General features: G+C 42.3%; 2 protein-coding genes across 2 annotated transcripts; one reads left to right on the top strand and one right to left on the bottom strand.

The window, feature by feature from the left end:
- The first annotated feature begins 414 nt into the window (after positions 1–414).
- slc41a1 (solute carrier family 41 member 1) lies at positions 415–12,983 on the top strand. Its single transcript, XM_072451669.1, has 10 exons — positions 415–1,455; positions 5,488–5,595; positions 7,895–7,966; positions 8,587–8,731; positions 8,811–8,957; positions 9,616–9,763; positions 9,840–9,919; positions 10,003–10,137; positions 10,238–10,386; positions 10,463–12,983. The coding sequence occupies exons 1-10, from the start codon at positions 970–972 to the stop codon at positions 10,646–10,648; spliced, it is 1,656 nt and encodes a 551-aa protein (XP_072307770.1). The 5' UTR covers positions 415–969; the 3' UTR covers positions 10,649–12,983.
- Positions 12,984–14,649: 1,666 nt separating this feature from the next.
- Positions 14,650–18,272, bottom strand: LOC140366286 (EF-hand and coiled-coil domain-containing protein 1). The gene is made up of 9 exons (XM_072452954.1): positions 17,651–18,272; positions 16,865–17,282; positions 16,621–16,755; positions 16,197–16,264; positions 15,688–15,829; positions 15,509–15,611; positions 15,009–15,107; positions 14,869–14,938; positions 14,650–14,789 (listed from the first exon to the last, which is right to left on the bottom strand). Exons 1-9 carry the CDS (start codon positions 18,222–18,224, stop codon positions 14,650–14,652), a joined length of 1,749 nt encoding a protein of 582 aa, XP_072309055.1. The 5' UTR covers positions 18,225–18,272.
- Positions 18,273–23,050: the final 4,778 nt, after the last annotated feature.

Genomic DNA, 23,050 nt, shown 5'->3' with positions numbered 1-23,050 from the left:
TTGTTGTTGTTGTTTTATGGCGGTTGGCATCCGAGTGTTGCATTACCGCCAGTGTCAGACTTTATTCCCCTACTGTAGTTTGACTCACTGTGACTCGTTTGCTTTGTGACATCACTGTCACTAACTAGTAAAGCTTTGGCTTTGTTCTGTCACAAAGCAATTTAAAGGCTTTGTGTCAGTATAATAAGTTATGTAATATTCTTTTTACTTTAACTGTATTTTTAGTGACGAAACACAAACCACCGTTAACAACCAGAGAAGAAGAAAACACATTGAATGTTAAAAGGGGCATCAGTTATGGGAGAAACTGTGAGACTGAATCACTCAAACTCTTCATCGGCTGTAGTTTCCAGCCTGACAGACCTATGCTTCAATCAGACTAATTCCAGACCTTTTTTTTCCAGGAGACTTCTCCATGTGTTCGGAGGCCAACTTTTCCGCAATTTGGTAATTCAATCCTGTAAGCCTTTAAATATCTCTTGTGAGGACCTCCCAGCGGCCACGTGCTGCAAGGTGAGACACTCCCTGTCGCCCATGCTCACGGGGCTGAGAGCTGGACCAGCCTGTCAGACCAATCCACATCTGACTCGGCCCGGGTTGGAGTGACTGCAGGCGATTTCTGCTTTTGAGACCAATCTTCCTCTCAATCTTCATGCCTTTTTGTCATTGTGGCCGGCCCAACCAGTGGATCTTGCAGTGAATGGAGAACTTACTGGTTCTACTGCCGAAGCACCGCCAGGAACACGGCAGATGCTCAACTGCATGTGCCTTACAACAGGTGTTTTTCCACAGAGCCCTCTCTGTCAGAAGTGACCATCTCGACCATTAAGCTTTTTAATGGGATAAATCCGTTTGAGTCGCCAGGTTCAAAACCAGATCAAAGGGCCAGAACCATCCTCGAACTGTCAACGGGCTGAGAAGGTGAGCGTGCCATTTTGATTTAGCAAAAAGTTTCCCAAAGGCTTCCGCATGGTACTTTGGTCGAAAGATCAGGACAAACTCCCCGACATGGACATGTCTTCTGGGGCCATTGACGTGAAAAAGGAGGGAGGCGCGCTGACACCAGCCTACCTCAACTCTAACTGCTCAGTCCACCCGGTCATCCTCAACAAGGACCCTGACGAGTTGGCCCCAGAAACGGGGGACCAGTTTGAACTCAAAGAAGTCACATCATTCCCTGAGCGAGTCAATGAAAATAAAGAGGATGAGGAGAAGTCAGACATTGTGGTGGCCATGGAGTGCCTGGCCAATGCAAAGGGCCAGCGGGAGGAGGATGCTTTGTTAGAAAATGCCAGCCAGAGCAATGAGAGTGACGACATCAGCATGGACCAGAGCCCCGAGCCCTCAACACCCCTGAAGGAGACGGCCTTCTCCATCGGACTGCAGGTGGTCGTCCCTTTCCTGCTGGCCGGCTTTGGGACAGTGGCAGCTGGGATGGTCCTGGACATTGTACAGGTGGGTCATTCACACTTCCAAACTAAACGTGTTCAGTTATAATGGTCAATGGCAATAGGTTAAGGCAACATGATCAACTTCTTTGTTTAGTGGATGCTTTATTTGTTTTATTATCATTTGTAATTCAAATATATCTGTATTTACACAACTGTATGGTAGCATTTAAACTTTTTCATCCATAGTTTTGGACACTGAGAGACATTCCATCACATTAGGCACAGGTTAAATAAAGCATTTAGCGTCGGCTCAGGTAAACTGGTTGCGCGAGCGGTTTTATTTACACGTATTGTAATTTGACACATCGATATACGTCTGTCTGACATGTCTCATTGGCGTTAGGAATAGGGGGTAATGTTTGTACTGATATGGCACATTTCTCTATTTATTATATGGAAATAATTACACGTGAGAACTGTCGGGGACGCGAGCACAGTGTGTCCGGGGCCAGTCCCATGGAACAAGCTGTTGGTGACTAAACTGAGAGGTCACGAGCGTGTGATGAAGATAAATCCGTGAGTGTCAGCCGGCTCTCAGAGGCAGAAGTGGCACTCTGTGAGGAGCGGCTTCCAGAGGGGAGAGTGGCTTTTGCACACCTGATAAGACAGCCCATAGCGTCGGACAAACAAACAATAAGGGTGCATGGCGGCGCTGAAGCCTGTGTCACCGTGTGGTTAGGTATTCTCACTAATCCAGGAATGCAGAGGTTTGAGGTCAAAAGTGTTCACAGTGTCTCCACTTAGACACCACGCTGCTCCGGTCGCTCCAGTTTCCAAAACACTAGGACATTTTGTTTGGGATAGTAAAAGGAGAAGTTGCTGTGCCCACCGTTACACTCCAGCCCACTGCTAAATAAGCCCCGCTAGTCATGCACTTCTTCTCTTTGAGTCAATTTCATAATTATTATCTATGTTTTATTTGTTTGTATTCTGTTAAATGCTTCTTTTTCTGTTCTGTAAAGCACTTTGAATGACTGTTTTATGAAAATGTTTGCCATGTCCTGCCTAAAACACATGTTATTACCCGGTAATAACTGCTCTAATCTTCCTGACCTTGCAGAAAAATAATTATCTAACTAATTTATCTGTTGCGCGCGCTTACTGTCAGAGGTGGGTAGAGTTGCCAAACATTTTACTCCAGTAAGAGTACCGTTACTTCAAAGTAGAGTAAAAGTACAAAGTAGCAATCCAAGAAATAACTCTTTAAACATAACATGTCATTTTAAAAGCTATTTCTGAAGCACAGACACAAATTGAAGAAACAAGATCTGGAAACACTGATCATTTAATATTGTCAATGTAAATCAATTGTGACTTTTGTAGATTTACTCTGTGGGAAGAGGAACCAAAACCTTTACTCGTAGTGTACCTTTACTTCAAACAAGCATGCAGTTTTGGACAGTCCGAAACTACTCCAAGAAGAACTGTTTCAAAAAAGTGTCCTTAGTAAATGTAACTGAGTACTACATACCTCTTCTTACTACTTTAGTTGGGTCTGACCTCCTTATAATCTTTGCAATTTAGTCTGTAGTATCAGCATTTCACCCTGGAGAGACTCAGACACAAAAGCAGAAAAGATGTTTTAGCGAACTTTATTGCAAAGTTTAATTGGCGCTCAGACCCCGGTGGAAGGCGTAGCGATCATGGGCACTCCATGATCTGATTGAATTAGATACCTTCCCCCCGGAGCCTGGAGACTGGTGGTGGTAGATGTGGAGAGAAGGTAGAAAGAATAATAGATACAGAGGAGGAGCTGGGGAGGTGGTGGGTCGCAGATACGGTTTGAAGCGACTGAGCCATCAGCCTGAGCGCTTAAATGCTGCCGCCTGTGCGTTGATTGGAGCGGGGAGGAGTGACTGAGCGTTGATTGGGGATGAGGAGCAGGTGTAGGGGCCATGACGCGGACGTCCCCCGTCCTTTTACCAATCCTTCTTGGCCGGGAAAAACTGCATAACCTCTTTGGGATAAGCGCAGAAACCTGGGAGAGTCCATGGTGAAGTGAGGGATCTGACTCTCACAGACGGACAGAGTGGGTTCAGACTGGTATGGAGAACGGAGGTGTCCGCAATTGTGCTCAGTCTTGGCAGAAGACTGACCTAAAAGTATACACTCACAGCAAATGCCACCAACACACATGAGACTCAGAGGTTACTTCAGCCAAAGGTTGCACATTTTGAAGAGCATGTGGTTCTTTGTGAAATATTTTGCCTCATTTGTGCTATAGAAAGACCATGACCAAGAAAGTTAAACTGTTTGCATTACTGTCAGTTGCTCCTACCGCCCTCTTTATGTGTTTGCCTCAAAATCGACATGTTGCTGTGTCTTGACCTAAAGCACCCAAATAAGTCTCAGCCTCAAAAACAAACCAGGAGGGGACCAGTAAACAGGAAATCATAGTAGACACAAAGCTTTGACACCACTCAAGCCTCTGCTACCCACTAGACACTGTTTATGTCTGACCACATCCACTTGGAGGCTTCGTGCAGGAGCCACTGTCAAACCAGAGCGTGGGCCAGGTCTTTGCATAAGGTCTACAGCTACTCAAGTGAAGAAGACACCAGTCTTCTACTAACTGGTGGTACAGGTTTCTGATTTGGCATCTGAAAAAACGATTAATAATATATGATCAGCTCATCACAAGTGTAGGCCTTCACGATGAGAGTGACGCGGATGCACTGGACACTTTGAATGTTTGCGATCTGAGGCTTGGCTTATCTTTCACTATCAAACATCTGTCTGGAATGTGCAGGGTCACATGTTAACTGTGTACAATGTTAAGCTTTTATAATGTTCACATGTTAACTGTTCTACAATATAGAACACCAATTATGTCAAGTCATTGTAAATGTTGTAAATTGTCCTGAACTAAACTGTTTCTACTGTCAAATGTAAATGCATCAAGTAGCCTACTGTGCGTGACATGATACATATTAAAATATGTGTTTATTTGGGTTTAAAATGTTGGTGACTGCTCACAGAGGTTAGCCCAAATTCCACTGCTTCTTTTGCAAACTTAAAGTGCAGATGACACCACCCTCTGTCCTGTGACGTCCGTACCAACCGTGATGCTGCCGCAGTCACACTTGCATTGCCTACCATCAGTTTCAACTTCCCACTCTGAAGGGCATGTACAGTCACCACATATAAAACAGGGACATGTTACACAACTGGGCAACTTGACCCTAGCGGGGCGTACATACCAGAGCTCCTATAGGTCTGCATACAGAGGGGCTGGGGTTGACCAGTCAAGTTCTTAGAACGGAGGAGGTGGCCATGGGAAGGGAGGGCTGAGTTGGCCTTTGGCCAGCAGTCCATGGAGACAACAACATATATCACCACAGGGAGCAAAGAGGGAGATGGTGCCGAGGCCGCAGTAGAGAGGCACAGAGGAAGGCTGAAAACATGTAACACTGAAAGAGAGGAGAGCCGCGCATAAGACTGCTTGGTTGACTTAACATTTGAATGAGCTGTGCATAGTTTAATGATGTCAGGAGTGCAGCTTGTAGGACAAAACTACTAATACAAACAGTGGAGAAAGTGGAGACAGGGTGGGCATCACAGTCTCACACGTCACATTCTCTTTTTCCACACACTCTCCTTCTCAGTCCTTGTGTGTCATCTTGTCTGAATATTGATTTAGCTCAGAGTGTACTGGACAGTAAGTGCTGTGGGCCTGTGAGACCTGCTCTAAAGACCAGCTGGACTATATCAATTACCTATGTATCTACAAGCGCTTAGTGTTTGGCCACTGCAGACCACAAACCTGCAATCTGCACATGAACTCTAATCTGCTCATCTGTAGAATATCACAGATTATTAGGTCTTCTAATATTTACCTCCAGTATTTATCTCTCAAACTAAGCAGCTGACTGTGTTCTGTAACTTTAAGTGTTTGTATTATTTACAGTACAAGTATAATGTTGCAGGTGCTGTAGGTCTCTCTGTAGAAATGCTCTGTGCTTGATGGTCCACTCTGAAGAACAAGGTTGAAGACATCATACTTATTTTTAATGTTTAATGTTTCTGTTCTGTGTAGCACTGGACCGTGTTCACGGAAGTGTCCGAGGTGTTCATCCTGGTCCCGGCACTGCTCGGTCTGAAGGGAAACCTGGAGATGACTCTGGCGTCTCGACTCTCCACAGCGGTGAGGCTCAAAGTTAGCACCATCTTCGGTGAACGTTACCCAATCTGAGTAATACAACCCCCATTCGGGCTGCAGGGGTCAGACTTTGTGTAGCCACAGGTAAACTGGCTTTTGAACACACTTGATCGAAACGTCCCGCTTTGCATTGACCATTGTCTTCACCTGGGCTCCCGGAGGTGCAAAAACTAGTCCTTCATTCATATTCCTAAATTCTATACATATATCTGTGGTTAACTCGCCACCAAACCGGCCTCTGAACTTATTTCAGCATTAAGGTTCATTACAGGAGAGGGATACAGAACTCACCACTGTCAGTTACACTCTAAAGTAGGATGCAATCATTTGATGCAAGAATAGAACAACACTGCATTTTCTTTGTTTATAAAACTCCCATTGAAATTGTGCCTGATTATTAAACATGTTTCCTGAACTTCAGGACATTTTTATTTTACTGTTGAGTCAATACTACGTCAGGATAAAGGCCTTCAGATACTTTGCTCCCTGTCTGTGGAACAAATCACTATTTAAATTAAATTATTATATGCCTTTTGATCATTTTATAAATGAAGCTCTGGTTAGGGACTATGTGCTCGTGCTCTTGTTTGATTTTATCCCACATTGTATGTGTAAGTGTGTTTTTATATATTTGTTAAAACATTTTTTTTATTGATTTATTGAATGTTTTATTGGCATTTTATTTGACTATCCTGTTTTTCATTTGTGTTTTGTTTTTAATAGTGTACTCATGGAAAAGAGGGAGTACATTTTTTTCTCATTGGCTTTTCCCTTTATAAATAAATTATAAATAAATACAAATCTCCACATCAGCGCCATCACAAACACATTTGAGTGACTAATGGCTTCTGGTTTTTGGATTTGCTAAAGATGTACTTGTAAAACAAGTGGACATAAGCACGGCCTCTCCTGTCAGGCAGCTTTACCTTTCCACTTGGGGCAGAGCGTTTTTAAGCTTATTCCTGTTTCACATTGCTACAGGTAAAGAACAGAGTTAGTTAAGTGTTCATGTAATGCACAGCAATCCTCACATTCTTTCCACTGGCTTGTGGAAAACAACTGACAAAGCTGATTAGCATTGCTAACTGTGGCCCACAGCATGGGTCCACAATTACCCCATTTGCACGAAAACTCTCATTTTCATTGGCAAAATGAAAGGTACAAGTGTAGTAGTCTATGAAATCTGAATGCAGTGCTTTTTAAGTAACTGAATACATCAAACATCATTTACAAATTATAATTGAGTATTTCTCACGGATGTGTTGTAAACATAGTTTATTTTTATACCCAAAACATGATGCCATTGTAAAGCAGGTCAGAATCAGAATCAGAAAAGGTTTATTGTCCATGAAGGAATGAATGAAGGAACTTTCTTTGGTGATTTGGTGCAACATAAAACAATTAACAATAATAAAACAACATTTATGAAATCAAAAAGCGCCTTCATTAAAGAAAAACAGTTAAATCTACTAAAGGATAAAAGTAAAAATAGGTACACAGATTTACAGTTAAATTTACAGATGTAGTGCAGAAATTGAACAGTGCAGTGAGTGATTGATTTAATTATAATTAAAGTGACAGGTGTTTAAGAAGTGGATCATAGCCTCCTTCCCTTTTATTAATAAATTATAAATAAATACAAATCTTCACAGAAAATAAGCACATCAATCTTTACAGCCTAGCCTCCTATTTTATATATGAAAATATATATATATATATATATATATATATATATATATATATATATATATATATATATATATATATATAATCAATCAATCAATCAATCCATGGGTTTCAGAATGATGAAAACTTGAATGGTGAAGAGTCCTGTTAGCTATAGGTGCAGCACTTCCTAAAAAGTGAAATGTATGAGATATAATAAACATACAACAATAAGTAGTATTTTGGTATTAAGCAGCAGAATATGTATTTCAATACAAAGCCAGTATGTGATGGATGTCCAGATGCTGCAGTTCCTAATGAGCCGGAGCAGCTTCTCTGTTAGTGTGATGGTGGCCGGCTGGTGGATCAGTGCTCTGGACAAACAGTGAGCCACTGTAGCCACAGCCACTTGAGCATCAGACCAGAGCGTGCGCGAGTGTGCCAGAGGACAGATGAGATAAGTGCTGCTGGCCGCATCAAAGCATCTTTGTCCTGAGAACTGTCATGTCATTGTTCTGCCGTCTGAAAAGCCAACAAACAACAAACCGGCCACTGACACTGGTGAACATGGACGTATGCATGCTGCAGTGTCTGACCCATGTGTGCTGCTCTCTTCCAGGCTAACATCGGCCAGATGGATACCACCAAGGACATGTGGAAGATGATCATGGGGAACTTGGCCCTGATTCAGGTAAAAGAGTTCTTCTGTGGAGTCTGCTGTATAATATGTCCGCTGCACAAACCTAGTTACACTCTCAAATGAAGTTAGAGCAGGAATTACATAATGACTTTATGCTGTATAGGCAGATTCATGATTATACTCGATTACACGCAGAAAGACCGCTAATAGAATCTCCCCTCCACCTTTATAATTCAAAGTAACGGGTCATAGGCCTCAAATCTGGGATTTAGGGTCTCAGAATAGAACAATATGATCACAAACTATACCCAATATACTTGTTTGTTTACAATTAGTTTAGGCAGAGTTTGACACGGCTTTACACAGAAATTGTTGTTGTGCTTTCCAACTCACCCTCTTGTCCTCTACTGCACGATTCCATCATGTATATGGTCATCTGTTAAGTAGTCCTCTGATGTGCTTTGGTGTTGTAGTTATATAATCTCAGCCTTAGTTCCGAGAATACTTTTAGCAGACTATTTTGGGTCAGCACGCAGTCTCGTGGGGTCATGTTGCTGCTCTTATTACTCTGTGATAGTCTAAATGTGTAACACTTGAAGCAGTAAAATAGCCAGATGGGTTTTCCATAATGCCATCACGTGTCACTTTACTGAGCCCGTGATACTGTTCAGGTTCAGGCCACAGTGGTGGGCTTCCTGGCGTCCATCGCTGCAGTGATCTTCGGCTGGATCCCGGAGGGACACTTCAGACTGGGCCATGCTGTGCTGCTTTGTGCCTCCAGTGTGGCCACTGCTTTCATCGCCTCTCTGCTGCTAGGTAAGTCTACTTCTGCAGCCATCACACGGCTGTAACATGAGGGAGAGCATGCATTCACTCTAACACTTATGTGTCTCAGGTCTCATCATGATCGGAGTCATTATTGCATCCAGGAAAGTGGGCATTAATCCGGACAATGTGGCCACACCCATCGCTGCCAGTTTGGGAGATCTGATCACACTGTCCCTCCTGGCTGGGATCTCCACTGGACTGTACAAAGAACTAGGTACAGACATGAACGTGTCAGGAATCACAATTCAACATTTCTACTTAAACAACAATGTATAATATTTATAAAAAATATATACTATAGTTTGACGAGCAAATTTATGGACTTATGCTTTAACACATTATTTGTCGGCCACTATAAAGAAAGGCAGCTTGTAATACTGTGTGGCTACTAAGCTGAACATGTATTTCCATCACAATTTCTTGTTTTTCTTGTTGATTTATGGTTGTTTCCCTTTGTCCACTAAACATTGTAATTTCTCTGAAACCACAAGCATACTTATGTCTCAGACTTTAAAAGATTGAGACCTAAATATTAAAACTCCTCCTTCGATGCAGGAGAACTCATGCCACAGCGAGGCCCTATATTGAGTTGATTTGGCTTATTTTGGTTCAGACACACAAAAACACAGCTGGTGTCTGAGTCTTTTGCACATTCCCTCGGTGGTCTGTCTACTTATGAGGCATGAGGCACATTCATAGTCAGCGTAGAAGCCATACTGCCTCCAACAGGACAGTTAGTGAACTTATCTAATTCATGTATTTACATTTGATTTATATAACATAATGGAATAAGCAATGAAACAACCATACAAATATCTGAACATCATGACAAGTGAGTTGTTCATGGCTCGTATATGATCTGTTTCTCACAGAGTACAATGACTACGCCAATCCTCTGGTGTGTGCGGCATTTGTGGCCATGTGTCCGCTGTGGATTTTTATAGCCAGGAAGACCCCGTCCACCAGAGAAGTGCTCTACTCCGGCTGGGAGCCTGTGATCATTGCCATGGCCATCAGCAGGTACAGTGCAGCGAGGCCTGTGGCTTCAAATCCAAAAGTCATCAGTTTGCATAATGAATACATTTTTTTTTCTTAGTGTTGGGGGTCTGATACTTGACAAAACCGTCACTAATCCAAACTTTGCCGGCATGGCAGTCTTCACACCTGTCATCAATGGTAAGTGGCTTATAACTTCAATACAACAATGTAACTTGTAATGTGACAAACGAGTCTGTGACTGTGGGTTTGATGTGTCCCAGGTGTGGGGGGAAACCTTGTAGCGGTCCAGGCCAGTCGGATCTCTACATTTCTCCACATGAATGCTTTACCCATGGGGGACCCAAACCCTACCCCCAGGAAGTGCCCTACACCATGCACTTCTTTCTTAGGCTCCAGTGAGTGGGGAAAAACTGTTTTTTCTGCATTACACACAAAGTGAAGTATCGGTACAAGTGACTACATGTGAAATAACTTGTTGGTCGTGTTTTTCCTCAGCTGTGAACTCCCGCTCAGCTCGAGTGCTCTTCCTGCTGGTTGCTCCCGGACACCTTGTCTTTCTCTATACCATCAACTCTCTAAGGGGTGGACACACCACACTCACGCCTATCTTTATCTCCTTTTATCTGGCTGCTGCCCTGCTGCAGGTACATGTGTGCTTCCTAGCTCATCAGCCACTGTCCTTGATATTGGTCTCATGGCTCATGTGCACTTGTGTTTCAGGTGATCATTCTGCTCTACCTAGCTGACTGGATGGTACACTGGATGTGGGGGCGTGGGATGGACCCTGATAACTTCTCCATCCCATACCTCACAGCTCTGGGTGACCTGCTCGGGACTGGCTTCTTAGCCCTTTGCTTCCACATGCGCTTCTTCTTAGGAGACAAGGACAGCAATTTGGGCAACTAAATGCACGGATATGCACAAATAATACATTTAAATAGATGGGCTTGCATGAGAAGCAACATTGCGGATGCTTTGATTAGACCTTCTCACAAAAGGGCTTTTCTTCAGCAGGTCTCTGGTGGAAGTGCGCTTCCGTAGTGCTTCTTTTGAGGATCTTTATGATATCAGGGCATTTGACTGCACTATTCATGGCAGAAGCCACTGGGTCCAGCCCACAGACTACTTTTTATTTGTTTATGGCCTTTTAATTGTACAAAGGTATGATGTTGATTATGTTTTGGGCAAGTCTTCATTATTTTTCAATGGGGACAGAAGCCTATCTCTTTGAATAATAACATATGGACAGGGAATGCTTAATCACCAAGTGCTATATCTTTCAGTAGAATTCTAAGATGCAGGAACTGACGCTCACAGTTTTCTGGTTGAGTTGATTATAGCTATGTACCACAGTGGACAAGGCACACCAACCATGTTGGCGGAGCCTAAATGATTTCCTAATGGGATTTGGAGGGGGAAAAGTATTTTTTGTGTTATAATCATTGTCAAAACTGTGGTGATATCTTAATATGAAGATGGTTGTTACTGTAATACCAAATTTTTCTTTTGTTTCTTTAACAATCAGTGCCACCCACTAGAGGTTTAAATAGATTAGAACACCCCTAAAACAATAGTGTTTTGTCTTTGTTTAAAACAAAAATAACCAAGCAGACGTGTGGATACTAGCATGTGTAACAGATACAGTGGTTTCACTGGTTGGGAACATGGTGTTCTTCACTGTTTGTGAGTGCTGAAAGGGCACAGTACTTAACAGTGTCACAGGCTGTCCCACCTGAGGACAGCTGTAGTCCCAGGTTACCACCAGGGCATGTGTTCTCTTGCGCAGAGCAGAGATCAGTGCTCAGCCTATAGATATGTTTCTGTCAACTGACAAAAGTCAGAGCCAACAGAATTTCTATGCAATTTTCTGGTGCGCCTTAGATGGTATGTTCCATTCATTTTGCATTTTGGCCATAAAGGCTTAGCAAAGGTTTTAGTGGGAAAACTGTAATTTAAGTGACTTCCATCTGTGGAACTTCCTGGTACCAGAATGTGTGAGTGAGTGTGAGGCAAATACATTCAGTGGCAGTGAGCGAATGTTACAGCCATTTACCCGACTGTACCAAGTACAGCTTTAGGCCCAAAGGCAAAGTCTCCTTAGGAGAACTCTGCATGTGATGCATGGTTATAAATACTGCACTGGGCTGTTTTTATGGGGCCAGAAAAAAGCATGTGCAGGGTACATAGTGTGAATGTGCGAAACTTGAAAATGTTCTCTGAAATCAAAAGAATGTTAAAAAAAGAAAAAGAAAAAAAAAGTTTTAAATAATGATTTTCTATTCCGTTCCTTTATTCTTTCCTTTTTGTCTAATCTTTCTAATTGTGTTTTAAGATTTCATGGAAAAACTATTAAGACTCAGACATAAGATACACTATGTACTGTACTATTTCATCTGGACACTAGAGGACGCTGCTGTGACACAAGTTCTCTCCTGTGAAAAGTCAGCTGCTTCAGTACTCATAGACATTATAGACATTATAAATACATGTGTTAATATGCAGATCTCTATATGGACTGGGCTCATGTGCACTTCTGTTCATCACTGACCTGGAGCCAGCATTGCGCCTCGGTCCGTGCATAGTTGTTAATACTTTCAATAAGAGGCAAGTCATGCATTGTCTATTTATTTTTGAAAAGCACACAAAGCAATTTGTAAATACTATATATTTATTATATATATGATGTTGTTTATTTTGACTTTTCCTTTGTCACAATTTGATTTCTGTTCACATTTCTTTTATAGCTGTAATGTTTGATAAAGGCCAGTGGCGCTTTTGTGGTTGCTGTAATAGATTAGCAAAAAGGCTAATGACTAGCACAGTGCCTAATACCAATCTTGCCACTCATGCACACTGTTCAAAACTATGGCCTTAACCCGTCAGTGTCCTCCCTGAAGCAGGGCTCACCACAGCGTAGCATAGCACTGATTACTAATAGGTGTACAGTGGTTTGATTATCATATGTAATATTGAATGTTGTAATGATCAAACAGCTGTAAGTAAAAGGTTTGATTCAAAATTACTTGGACCAGCAACCACGAGTCTTGGTGAGGTTTTACAAAGTAATGCTCTTTACCAGTGTACCACTTCTGCCTTGTTGACCCCTGAGCTTGAGACCCCTGCCCCTAAACTAGTATTTGACACTGATGTCAAATGACCATGTGGCCTCTTGATGCAACTACAAATGATCTTTCTGCAGGAATTTGTAAACTGCTGGAAATAAAATTGTATTATTTCATTATCCATGTTTTGGTCTTTCTTGTAAAGTTTCTTTTTCATTTCAGTATATTGTGTACTTTTCTCCCACTGTCCTAAGACCTGCATGTGTTCAGTAAATCCAGTGTTTTTTGCCCATTTTCAAGTACACTCGATCTATAGCACACACTTGGTTCTCCAGCTGCCCCCAAGAATAAGCAGGAGATGGATAAACATACAAATTTAATAATAAATATACAATCATTATACAGGAAATACTATACAGTGATATAATGTATAAGGCATGAATGTCAAGGAACAGCAGTCGGTTCCACATATTGCATTACAGAGGTGGCTGCTCCGCAGGAAATAGGAAGTGCCGAAAGGAATGAAAAACTTAAACGATTCATTTCCACCGTCAAAGCCATAATCATCATCATTTAGATAAACTTCAGGGGGGTGATTTGATATGCAGAACATGCAATGACTCTTTGCAGGATCATTTAGTAAAAATATTCTTTGAAAAGTTAAATCACCACAGAGTTACACAACTGCTAATATACTGTATGATGCATCCTCGTTCTATACATTGATGATGTTATAATTGCAGATAGGGATATAGGGATTGGCTCTTGGATCTTGTCAAACTTAAAGCTCAAAGCACTTTCAACTGACAAGAATCACTACTTTTATAAGTTATTGTGAAAAACATAATTTCACATACAGCCTGTTTTGTTTCACAGGAATAGGCCATGTAATTACAGAGATATTAACCATAAAACAGATCCAAATATCAGCCGTTATTCCACCACAGAATTCTGACCTGTCCTCAAACTAATAATACATTTAAGCATTCTATGTTTTTTAAGCATTCTTAAGTCATAATTAACATTTATAGATCCTTGTAAATGCTAATAAGCCATAAAAAGATACATGAGAGCTTTGAAACCCCTTTTACTACATTCAACCATAACTGACTTGTGCCAAACTCAATTCCATTCATATATTTTACAGCTTTTTATGTACATTTTGACAATTAAACCTTTTATATTGTGGAGTTTCATTTATATCATTATTACAGTCCATGCTTCAAATCAGGGTACTGCAACTTATTCATGCTCTTAACTTACAATATTCTACATGATTTATTAACACAAGAATATGTTTTTTTAATTGTGATCGGCGCTTGATTGAACATTGGCAACAATCTGATCATTATCTGATTTCTGGAGGTACTAGATTATTCAAATGTGATAAAGACAAAACAAGAGTTCTTTTAAAATCCATTGTACCGGTACTTTGTCTTCAGAATACACTTACTTTACACACGACACCAATGTTTTTGAGGATCAAATTTCTCTTATGCTGTTAACACATGCCAATGTGTTAACAGCATAACAGCAAATTTGCTTATCTGATTATTCTACTTATCTGGTTGTATCTTGCGTGCCCCTATTGAGCATAGTCTATACATGTTTTACTATTATTATTATTATTATTATTATTATTATTATTATTATTTTTACTATACATGGTTTTATGTTGCACCTTAACGCTGAAGCATGTTCCTAGTTTGTCATTCTAAACTGGCCATTGTAAGGTACTCACATGTTAAATATGTCTAACAAACACAATACTTTGTTAATAGTGTTCCTTATTTTAAAGCGGTGCTGTAAAATTAAACATGATCTCTTATTATTAAGTGCTAGTTGTTAACACGAGATGACGAGCGAGCTGGTGCTGTTGTTCTGACATGGGGTGAGCCCTGTCCCTGCATCCTCCGTCATCAGGAGCTCAGGTGATGACAACCGCGCGCACAACGCCTCGGCCACCTGCAGCACCTGGGACGGGCCTGTGACATGACAAACCACAACATATATAGAACAAATCCCCCAAAACAAAACACAAAATGTCCCGTGCGATGTAGTTACCGTCTCCTGTCCTGCTGTACACGTCTAAAGTGTCCAGGACGATCTTCCCCAAGGCTCGACCGGAGACGTTCTATGGACGACCACACACATAGTCAAAGTGGGAACTTTAAAGTGCAAGACAGTTCCAAAAACATACACACCTTGTGACGTAGTTGGAGCAAAAGTGTGAGTGCATCAGTGAGCTTTTCCTCCAGTAAGAACAACCTCTGCTTCTGCATTTGATCCCCTGAGTGAGGAGCCTGTAAAAACCATGAGGATCTTGTTATTTCCTATTGCTCAGTGGGTTGATACGATAAGATAAGATAAGATAATTCTTTATTGTCCACACATGGGGAAATTTCATTGTTGCAACGCAGGTAGATACAGAGGTAGATACAGAGGTAGATACAGAGGAAAAGGACAGATAACTTATAGGAAGTTTAAAAAAACACTCTTAATAGAAGATCTCCTATAAACAAAAACTCCTGTAAACAAAAACTCCTATAGACAAAACCTCTCATTTCCTAATAAGGAATGGAGAAAAAATAAATAAAAAATAAAATAAATAAAATAAAATAATATAGTATAAAAATTTGTAAAATAAAACAGCTAGTGTAAGACAAGATAATACTAATGACAGGCATGTTAACAGTAAGTTTACCTTCTCTGGTGCATTGCCCTCCTGGTTTTTCTGGCTCAGGCTGGATTCTCTCTGCTGCTCTCGGCCTCTGGAGCTGTTCACATCTCTGTCCTGACTCTGACATCTGAGACAAGAGTTACATAATGTTCAGCCAAAGAAAATAAACCACTGATCGTGTGTTACACCAACCGAGAGCTGACCCTTTTCCACAGCTGTGTATTCTACTGCAATGCCCCCTTGTGTCCAGCAGGCAGCGCTGTCTCTCTTCTGCTCCAGCTCTGTCATCTTCTTCCTCATCTGAAGCAGCTTTGCCTTCCACAGCCCTCTGAAGACACTCTGCATCTGGAACATACACAATACAACACAATTTAAATATGTATCATCTGTATGTATTTGTCTATATTATGTTGCTATCTAATCATTTTCTGATGTTTTATTTGCTTCTAAATAAAGAAAAAACATTCAATGGTTTCATATTTCGTTTATTTTCTAACCACTCCTTGACTTCAGAAGACTTCCTTAAAGCTTTAGACTACTGAAAGCATGTTTGAGCCAAAAAGAGTATTAGTTCAAAGGAAGCACACAGAACATTTGCCCTCACAACACTTTACTTTCAATATTCTCAGCAGGGAGAAGGAATGGCTTAAAGAGGAATGAAGGACAATTGTTAAAACAAACATGACATTTTAGAAATAACCAGGCCACAAACCGGTCATCTTAGAGTCCTCAGCACCCAGTGGGTGAGCCCAGTCCTGGGTCAGACAGCTGCAGAGAGATCTGTGGTCAGAAAGTGACATAAGGTTTCAGTGAAGCCTTTGTTTACAAATATTATTTGTATGGTGTGTTAATAGAGCCACATGTTCCTCATCTATCCTCAGACTTCATATAACCGAGGGAAGAACAAAGGGCCGTGCACAGACATACAAAGGAACTAGCTGAATTTAATGTTGTTGTTTTTTTTACTTGTAACAATAGTGTCATAAGAACAATGTGACTGGTTTGCATTGACTAATAAATTCAAAACAGCTCTTGAATTCAAAGTGCAAGTCTAGTGCTTGGGCCCAGTGTGAGCCAGTTGTGTGACCAGTGTGACCAGTGTGAGCCAGTTGTGTGACCAGTGTGACCAGTGATACCTGTGCTGCTGCAGCTCTGTCTCCAGGAGCCTGATCGTGGCCTGCAGCTGTGGCACACTGTGAGCCTGCTCCTGGATGAGGCGCACTCTCTCCAGTCCCACAGTCAGAGCCTCACGAGCCTCCTCTGCTCGACGCCTGCTCCACCCCACACACATGACCACCCCATCAAAGACAGTCTGAATTCAGTCTAAACAAAGGACTTTCCAAACCCTCTGTTCATTTAGAAACAGAGGTCATTTCTCACCTGATGTGAGCGTTCTCCTTCCTGAGCACTGACTCCAAAGCCTGTAGCTTGCGCACCTCCTCAAATGCCCAGCGCAGTTCCTTCTCCAGTCGCTCGTTGAACTTCATGGCTTCTTGTAGCTGACCATCCCGGGATGAGCGGATGAGCTTCAGCTCCCTGACCACTGGATCTCTGGCCTCTCGTCTCCTGATCGCAGTCCCACCGGAGCCTCCCTTAATCCTGTGAGTGGGCACTAGTTTTCCCTGGATGAAGCTGATGGAGGAGGGGGTGGACATCCTGGGCTTGATGGTGGTGGGTGAGGCCAGGCTGCGGGTGCGCTCTCTCCTTAAGGCCACCTCCAGAGCCAGGCAGCGAGCATCACTGCCCTGCAGCGCAGAGCGGAGGTCCTCCACCAGCTCCCTCAGAGCAGATGTCTCATCTGCAACAGTCAAGAGCATTCAAATGTGTGAGAGCAGGTGCTTTTTACTGACGCCATATGGCAGCAGGTCTGCTGACCTATTGTTCAGGTCAATAGTCAAATATTTCAATCAAAGAGATGGTCCCTACGCCTACAGCGTTAGCCTAAAAGGCACTTTAGGCCCTAAATGAATCATGTCATGTTATTGGTCTGAAAATGGCAATGGCATTTTTATTGACACATGCACTAAAACATCAGCATGACTTCTAACTCATCTGAAGGACTTAATTTGGCAGGATAACAATGTTATTTGGGTTTAGGTTTATACACAGTCCTGGGACTGTGTTGAAGAGAAGATAAAGAAATAGTTGATAGAAATAAGCCAGTACCTGCCTCTTCGGCGCTTGTGCCTCTCGGGCTTATGGTATTTCCAAACTGCTCACGTGTCAAGTCAAAACTCACACACTTTTTTCGTCTCGATCGTGGCCACCTTAGTCGAATATCTCTCTCTACGAGCTCAGTGTCCTCAGTGACGGGCAAACGCCACGCGCACTCGCCACGACCTTTGCGTGCACCGCGCACTCGAAAGAATCCGCACAGGCGAGCGTGAAAGTCTTTAAAGGAGAGCTGTGCTGGTAACTCCACGCACAGATCCTCATGCTCCTCATGCTCCTCATGCTCCTCATGCTCCTCATCCTCCTCAGTCCCCGCTCTCAGCCCCAGCACTGCGCACAGAGCTGAGAAGTCTTCTGCGCTCACGGTGTCCTCCCGGGAGGGACGGGCCAGATGGTGGAAGACCTCCTGGAGATACTGATCTATGCCTGTAGCGAGGACCACTATTTCGTTGTCCACCCCGGGGTCAGGGCGGTGGTAATGGGCCAACGCGCTCCGTAACCACTCACTTTTACGCACAGCTCGTGGAGAAGGCTGGATACACCGCGCGGCAGAAGCTGTGCGCTCCATGCGTCCTCCTGGAGCAGCAGCTTCACAGAGCAGATGGAGCAGGTATGAAACACTCCACTCACAACAGAGAGTTTGCACTGCGTGAATGTCCTCCCGCCCACCCGTCCTGCAAAGACCCACCCGTCCTGCAAAGACCCACCCTCTAACCGCAACAGACCGATCAGAAGACAGGTTGGGTTAAGTGGAACCGTCTTTGATATTTGTTGTTTTGAATGAAATGCCATAGCCTTAAGTGTAATGTATTTTTACTTTTAAAAAACACAAAAACACTGGATGTCTAATTTACGCCAGAAAAATACATGTTAGTATTACACTGAAGTCTGTATTCTTTCTCAAAAACATGTTGGTCTCTAGTCAGATTTGGGGGTACAGTATTAGTATAAGGTGAATTGTAAGTTACAGAAGTGCAGGATCACGTGACTGCCCCACTTTACCCATGTTACCTGACCATATAGAAGCTTTTGTGTATTTAAAGTCGGGTTTCTAAGTATTATATAAGTTGGGTATTTGGGCATGGCACTTGAGTGCACTTGGGCACCATGTGGGTCGTGCAGTATGGTCCAGGTACGTACCCTCCCTTTAAACTGAAGCCCATGTATATCAAAATCCACTTCAATATATTTATAAGCAATCCGTTTTCGAAGTACATCAAAATTTTAACCTCACCCATCCAGAAACGATACAAATCAGTCAAATAAAAGAACGGAATTCTTAAAATGCCTGGATAAAATGAACACACACAACTCACACAGAGATAAAAGCTAAATGATAAAAAAAAAGAGAGATCTAAAACTCCCCACCACTGCATGTTTGAAAAGCAGTCTTAAAAGCATGTAAAAGCACAGATAAATGAGACTGTTGACAGGTTGATTCACAGTTCTGAGGTATAGCACACGCCTCACATCACACACTGTCATCCACTTCCTGTAACATGAGCCCTACCCACAGGACCTTTACCTGCCCATGGATGACTCCTCAGTGCACCTTCACTCACCTGCACACTCTCAGTAACAAGAACACATGATAGAAATAGAAGCAAAAATGTGCACAGAATCAATCAAAACAGATAGTTGAAGAAAATAGCTATTGGTAATAAGTCAAAACATTGTTGGCATCCATTTCAAGAGCAGGGGAATATGCTGAGAGCTGCAGGCTATCTCCAAATGAATAAACATGAAGAAAGATTAGAGCTTTGTCAAAGAATTAGAGACAATGTGACCAGACCATAACCTTTAACCAAATAATAATAATAATAATAATAAGATTGTACCAATTCATGTTCATTCAATAAATCTTTTTTTCTATAATTTAATGATCCACAAGGGACATTACTTGAGCGTAATGGCTGAAAGAATAGAAACCTTTACAGGAGAGAAAAATACATACAAATTAGAATGTATGTATGATGAAAATATGTAACTATAAATCAGGAAGTGAAAGAAAATATAGTGCAAATATTAACTATTGCAATTAATTTAAACCAACATATATTGTAACCAATACCTGACGTTTCGTTAACCTGCTGTGTAGTCATGTAAGCGTAAGAGTCATGTGACGAGCTCCGTCAATGTTATGTCTTTGTTTTGGTCTTGAGTTTGTACAAATGTGACTCATCTGGGCTTTTACCTCGAGCTGCCTGTATTTGGTTTCAGTACTTTGTACTACAAGCTCATCCTTTTTCACACAGGCCTCACCTGAGCACAAGCCATAAATTGTGGTCTAGAGATACGATAAAGTCGTGTTTCCTTCTCTCTGGCAGAGACATGCAGAGGCAGGCAGAACCCTCACTCGTGGAAACTATGCTGCCCCTCAGGCCTCTGGGAAACCTGGAGATGACACTGGAGGTCAAGGTGTGCTCCAAGCTGACCAGTTACGATCATCATGACAGCTTTATCCATAATGTTACATTTGCACCAAACACTTATTTATCTATTTATTTATTTTTGTCCCACCAATCAGTCACACACCACATTCATGGGCAAAGTGGGGGAAGTGTCTTGCTCAAGGACACAACAACTGTATGCACAGGATTCAAACCACCAGCCCATTTGAGTGGTTGGCGAAGCACTGCTACCATATTATTTATTTATTTATTTATTTACAGTATACATTTTCTTATCAAGATAGAACTTCAACTCATGCTTCAGCAAATCAGTTACTTCAAGCTGAATGAGATTTTTAGCTGAAGACCCTCAATGTTTTGGACACATACTGCACTGAAAACAGTAAACAGGAGATTTACACAGAGACCATGGTTCTATGGGAGACCCTCTTCTAAGATGCACCCCTGTAATACATTACATTTACTTTGAGTGAAATACCCCTGCATTACACTGGCTTATGTTGTGTTTGGGGAAACAGTGAGAGCGAGTCCTCCAGCTGCCCGTGCTCAGAAGAACAGATCTGGGGGGCGGCGGCGGCGGGGGGGTGGGGGGTTGCCACGTGGCCTGCAGTTCACCTCAGAGGGAGGGGAGCAGTATCATCAGTAAAGATGCGAGTTTGGTGTGGTCTTTGTTGGTGACCATATGCTCCCCTGAGGCTGGGCGGAAGAGAAATGGAGCCACAGCTGGAGAATACATATTATGAACATGTTTCAAGCGGAGACAGTGAGAAGGGCGACTGTCACTGCTCATCCCCGACTGATCTCACCCAGTGGGAGGCCATCTCTCCAAACAACACCACATATTGAGCAGAAGTCTGTCCTTTGATGTGTTGAGCTCGTTTTAAGTTACATTTAACTGTAGTACCTGCAATGTCCTGCCAGAGAGCTTTGATTACATTTCACACTTTTAAAGAAAGCTTTTATTGTATGAATATACGCAGCGTTAAACATGGACAAAGTGTGACTAGCACATGTTCAACAACAGAACACTGCGTGGGTTCAGATCGAAGAGACAGTTCATGCCAATGTTGACAGCTCCATGCAGCAGAAGGACAAAGTGTCTGGTTGGATCATATGTTTGCCTGTGTTTTGTACTGTAACGGGCAAATCCAGTTACTTTGAACAGCCTCTCTCTGGCTATGTGTACTCAGGTGTGTCTATGTGTTTGAGCTCTGCAACAATCATCGACCTCAATCTCCAGGATACCAGACTAAATACAGACCAGAAATGCTGATAATGTGGTGCATGGATGTCATTTCTCCTTCTCATGCATATTTCAATGTTTAGTAACACAACATAACAGTGGACTTTGCTGCCTAACACGTCCGGACAAGTCGTCTAACTCTCTGAAGCATTTAATCCAAATGTCAATCCCTTTTGATGCGTCCATGGATACACAGACACAAAGCAATTTACAGCGACACAGTCAGATTATGGCAGTTATTTGAAGTAAAACATGATCCACGGTGTTTCCTCTGCAGTGTCTCAAAAGCGCTTGAGGCTCCATCTGGCAGAGGGTGTGTTTCATTTGACCAATTACCCTATAGGTCACTAAAATCAATCACTTTCCAAGAGCGGCGAGCTGGATTGCTGCAAGATAAAATGCTGTGCAGTGATACAAGTCAGTTCAACTTACTGAAACAGAATGAAAGTTGACCAAAAGATTCAACTCTAAAATATTTTTGCTGAACAACACCGCATAGAATAACTATAGTCGCACCTTTGTTCATAGTTTTGTCCGGGGTGCGACTTATACTTATATTTACACTTTTATACTTTTTTATACTCAGGAGCGACTTATATGTGATATTTTTTGTTATTTTCACACTTGCAACCGCATTTCATACTCCAATGCAACTTATATATGTTTTTTCTTCTCTATTATGCATTTTTGGCTGGTGCGACTTATACTCCGGAGCGATTTATATGTGATATTATTTGTTATTTTCACACTTGCAACCACATTTCATACTCCAGTGCGACTTATATATGTTTTTTTCTTCTCTATTATGCATTTTTGGCTAGTGCCAATACTCCGGTGCGACTTATACTCTGGAAAATACGGTATAGTGTCCGGCATGGGTTACTAACAATTCATGAAGGACTTTTACAGGTTAAAATGAGATCCAATTTGGTGCAAAGAAATCCTTGGTCTACACATAAAGTCTTTTCATAGTCTCAGAGGTCTGCAGCGCGTCCGATGGCCAGACGTCCTTGAACGACCCCTCCCTCACTCAGTTTCGGCCCATAAAGCACGTTGAGCCGCTGTGGACATCTGTCAGCGCAGTGGTGTGGCCCCCTCTCGAGGTTGGCGCATCAACAGTGTAACTATGCAGCTTGATAGATGAGTGTGAGAGTCAACACGGGGCCCGGAGCGAGGCAGAGGGGACGTATCGGACGTGATTTGTGTGCGTTCCGAATGTAAACGGCGGTCTATTGTGCGCCAGTGTAAACATTTCCTCATTCCCGAGATAGAGCGGCCCTACCTTTGAGCTGTCCCACCTGTGGATGGGGGTCAGGCCTGAGACAAAGTGCACAGAAAGTAGGAGAGGCACCAGAACTTAACCAGCAGCTGCATTTCCTCATACTTTCAGTGCAGAGACAGAAGGGGTGTGAGCGGAGGAGGCATGTGTCTACAGGTATCACAGGCTGGGGGCAACACATTTTCAATAAAAAAAATTCTACCAAAGAAATAATCTAAGGCGATGTTTACATGCTCCGTATCTGATTAGAACTGTGGCGAGCTCAAAATGGAATGGTTTGGCACTCGTTATTACGCTCCTGTTCGATTCTATGTCAAACAACATGTTCTTTTTCTGTTTCTGCATCTTTCTGACTATATAGCCTATACAAAAAATATGCAGTCCATCAATAGTCAGTTTTTAATTGTGTCTGAACCTGCTTTAAAGTAACCCTTGATCACAGGAAAGGCTCAGGTGATTTC

This window comes from Eucyclogobius newberryi, unplaced genomic scaffold, assembly GCF_026437365.1.
Source record: "Eucyclogobius newberryi isolate DKJ021-1_F unplaced genomic scaffold, fEucNew1.0.hap1 SCAF_19, whole genome shotgun sequence".
Taxonomy (NCBI): Eukaryota; Metazoa; Chordata; class Actinopteri; order Gobiiformes; family Gobiidae; genus Eucyclogobius; species Eucyclogobius newberryi.
Note: the sequence above shows the minus strand (reverse complement) of the source record. Positions and strands in the feature narration are given on the sequence as shown.

What these genes read in the sequence shown, in the direction of transcription:
- slc41a1 (XM_072451669.1), top strand. Translation starts at nt 970, where the DNA reads ATGGTACTTTGGTCGAAAGATCAGGACAAACTCCCCGACATGGACATG. An exon ending in GGAACTTGGCCCTGATTCAG is followed by an intron (nt 7,967 to 8,586) that starts GTAAAAGAGTTC and finishes GATACTGTTCAG; the next exon opens with GTTCAGGCCACAGTGGTGGG. An exon ending in ATTGCCATGGCCATCAGCAG is followed by an intron (nt 9,764 to 9,839) that starts GTACAGTGCAGC and finishes TTTTTTTCTTAG; the next exon opens with TGTTGGGGGTCTGATACTTG.
- LOC140366286 (XM_072452954.1), bottom strand. Translation starts at nt 18,224, where the DNA reads ATGGAGCGCACAGCTTCTGCCGCGCGGTGTATCCAGCCTTCTCCACGA. An exon ending in CACAAGCGCCGAAGAGGCAG is followed by an intron (nt 17,283 to 17,650) that starts GTACTGGCTTAT and finishes TGACTGTTGCAG; the next exon opens with ATGAGACATCTGCTCTGAGG. An exon ending in AAGGAGAACGCTCACATCAG is followed by an intron (nt 16,756 to 16,864) that starts GTGAGAAATGAC and finishes GGGGTGGAGCAG; the next exon opens with GCGTCGAGCAGAGGAGGCTC.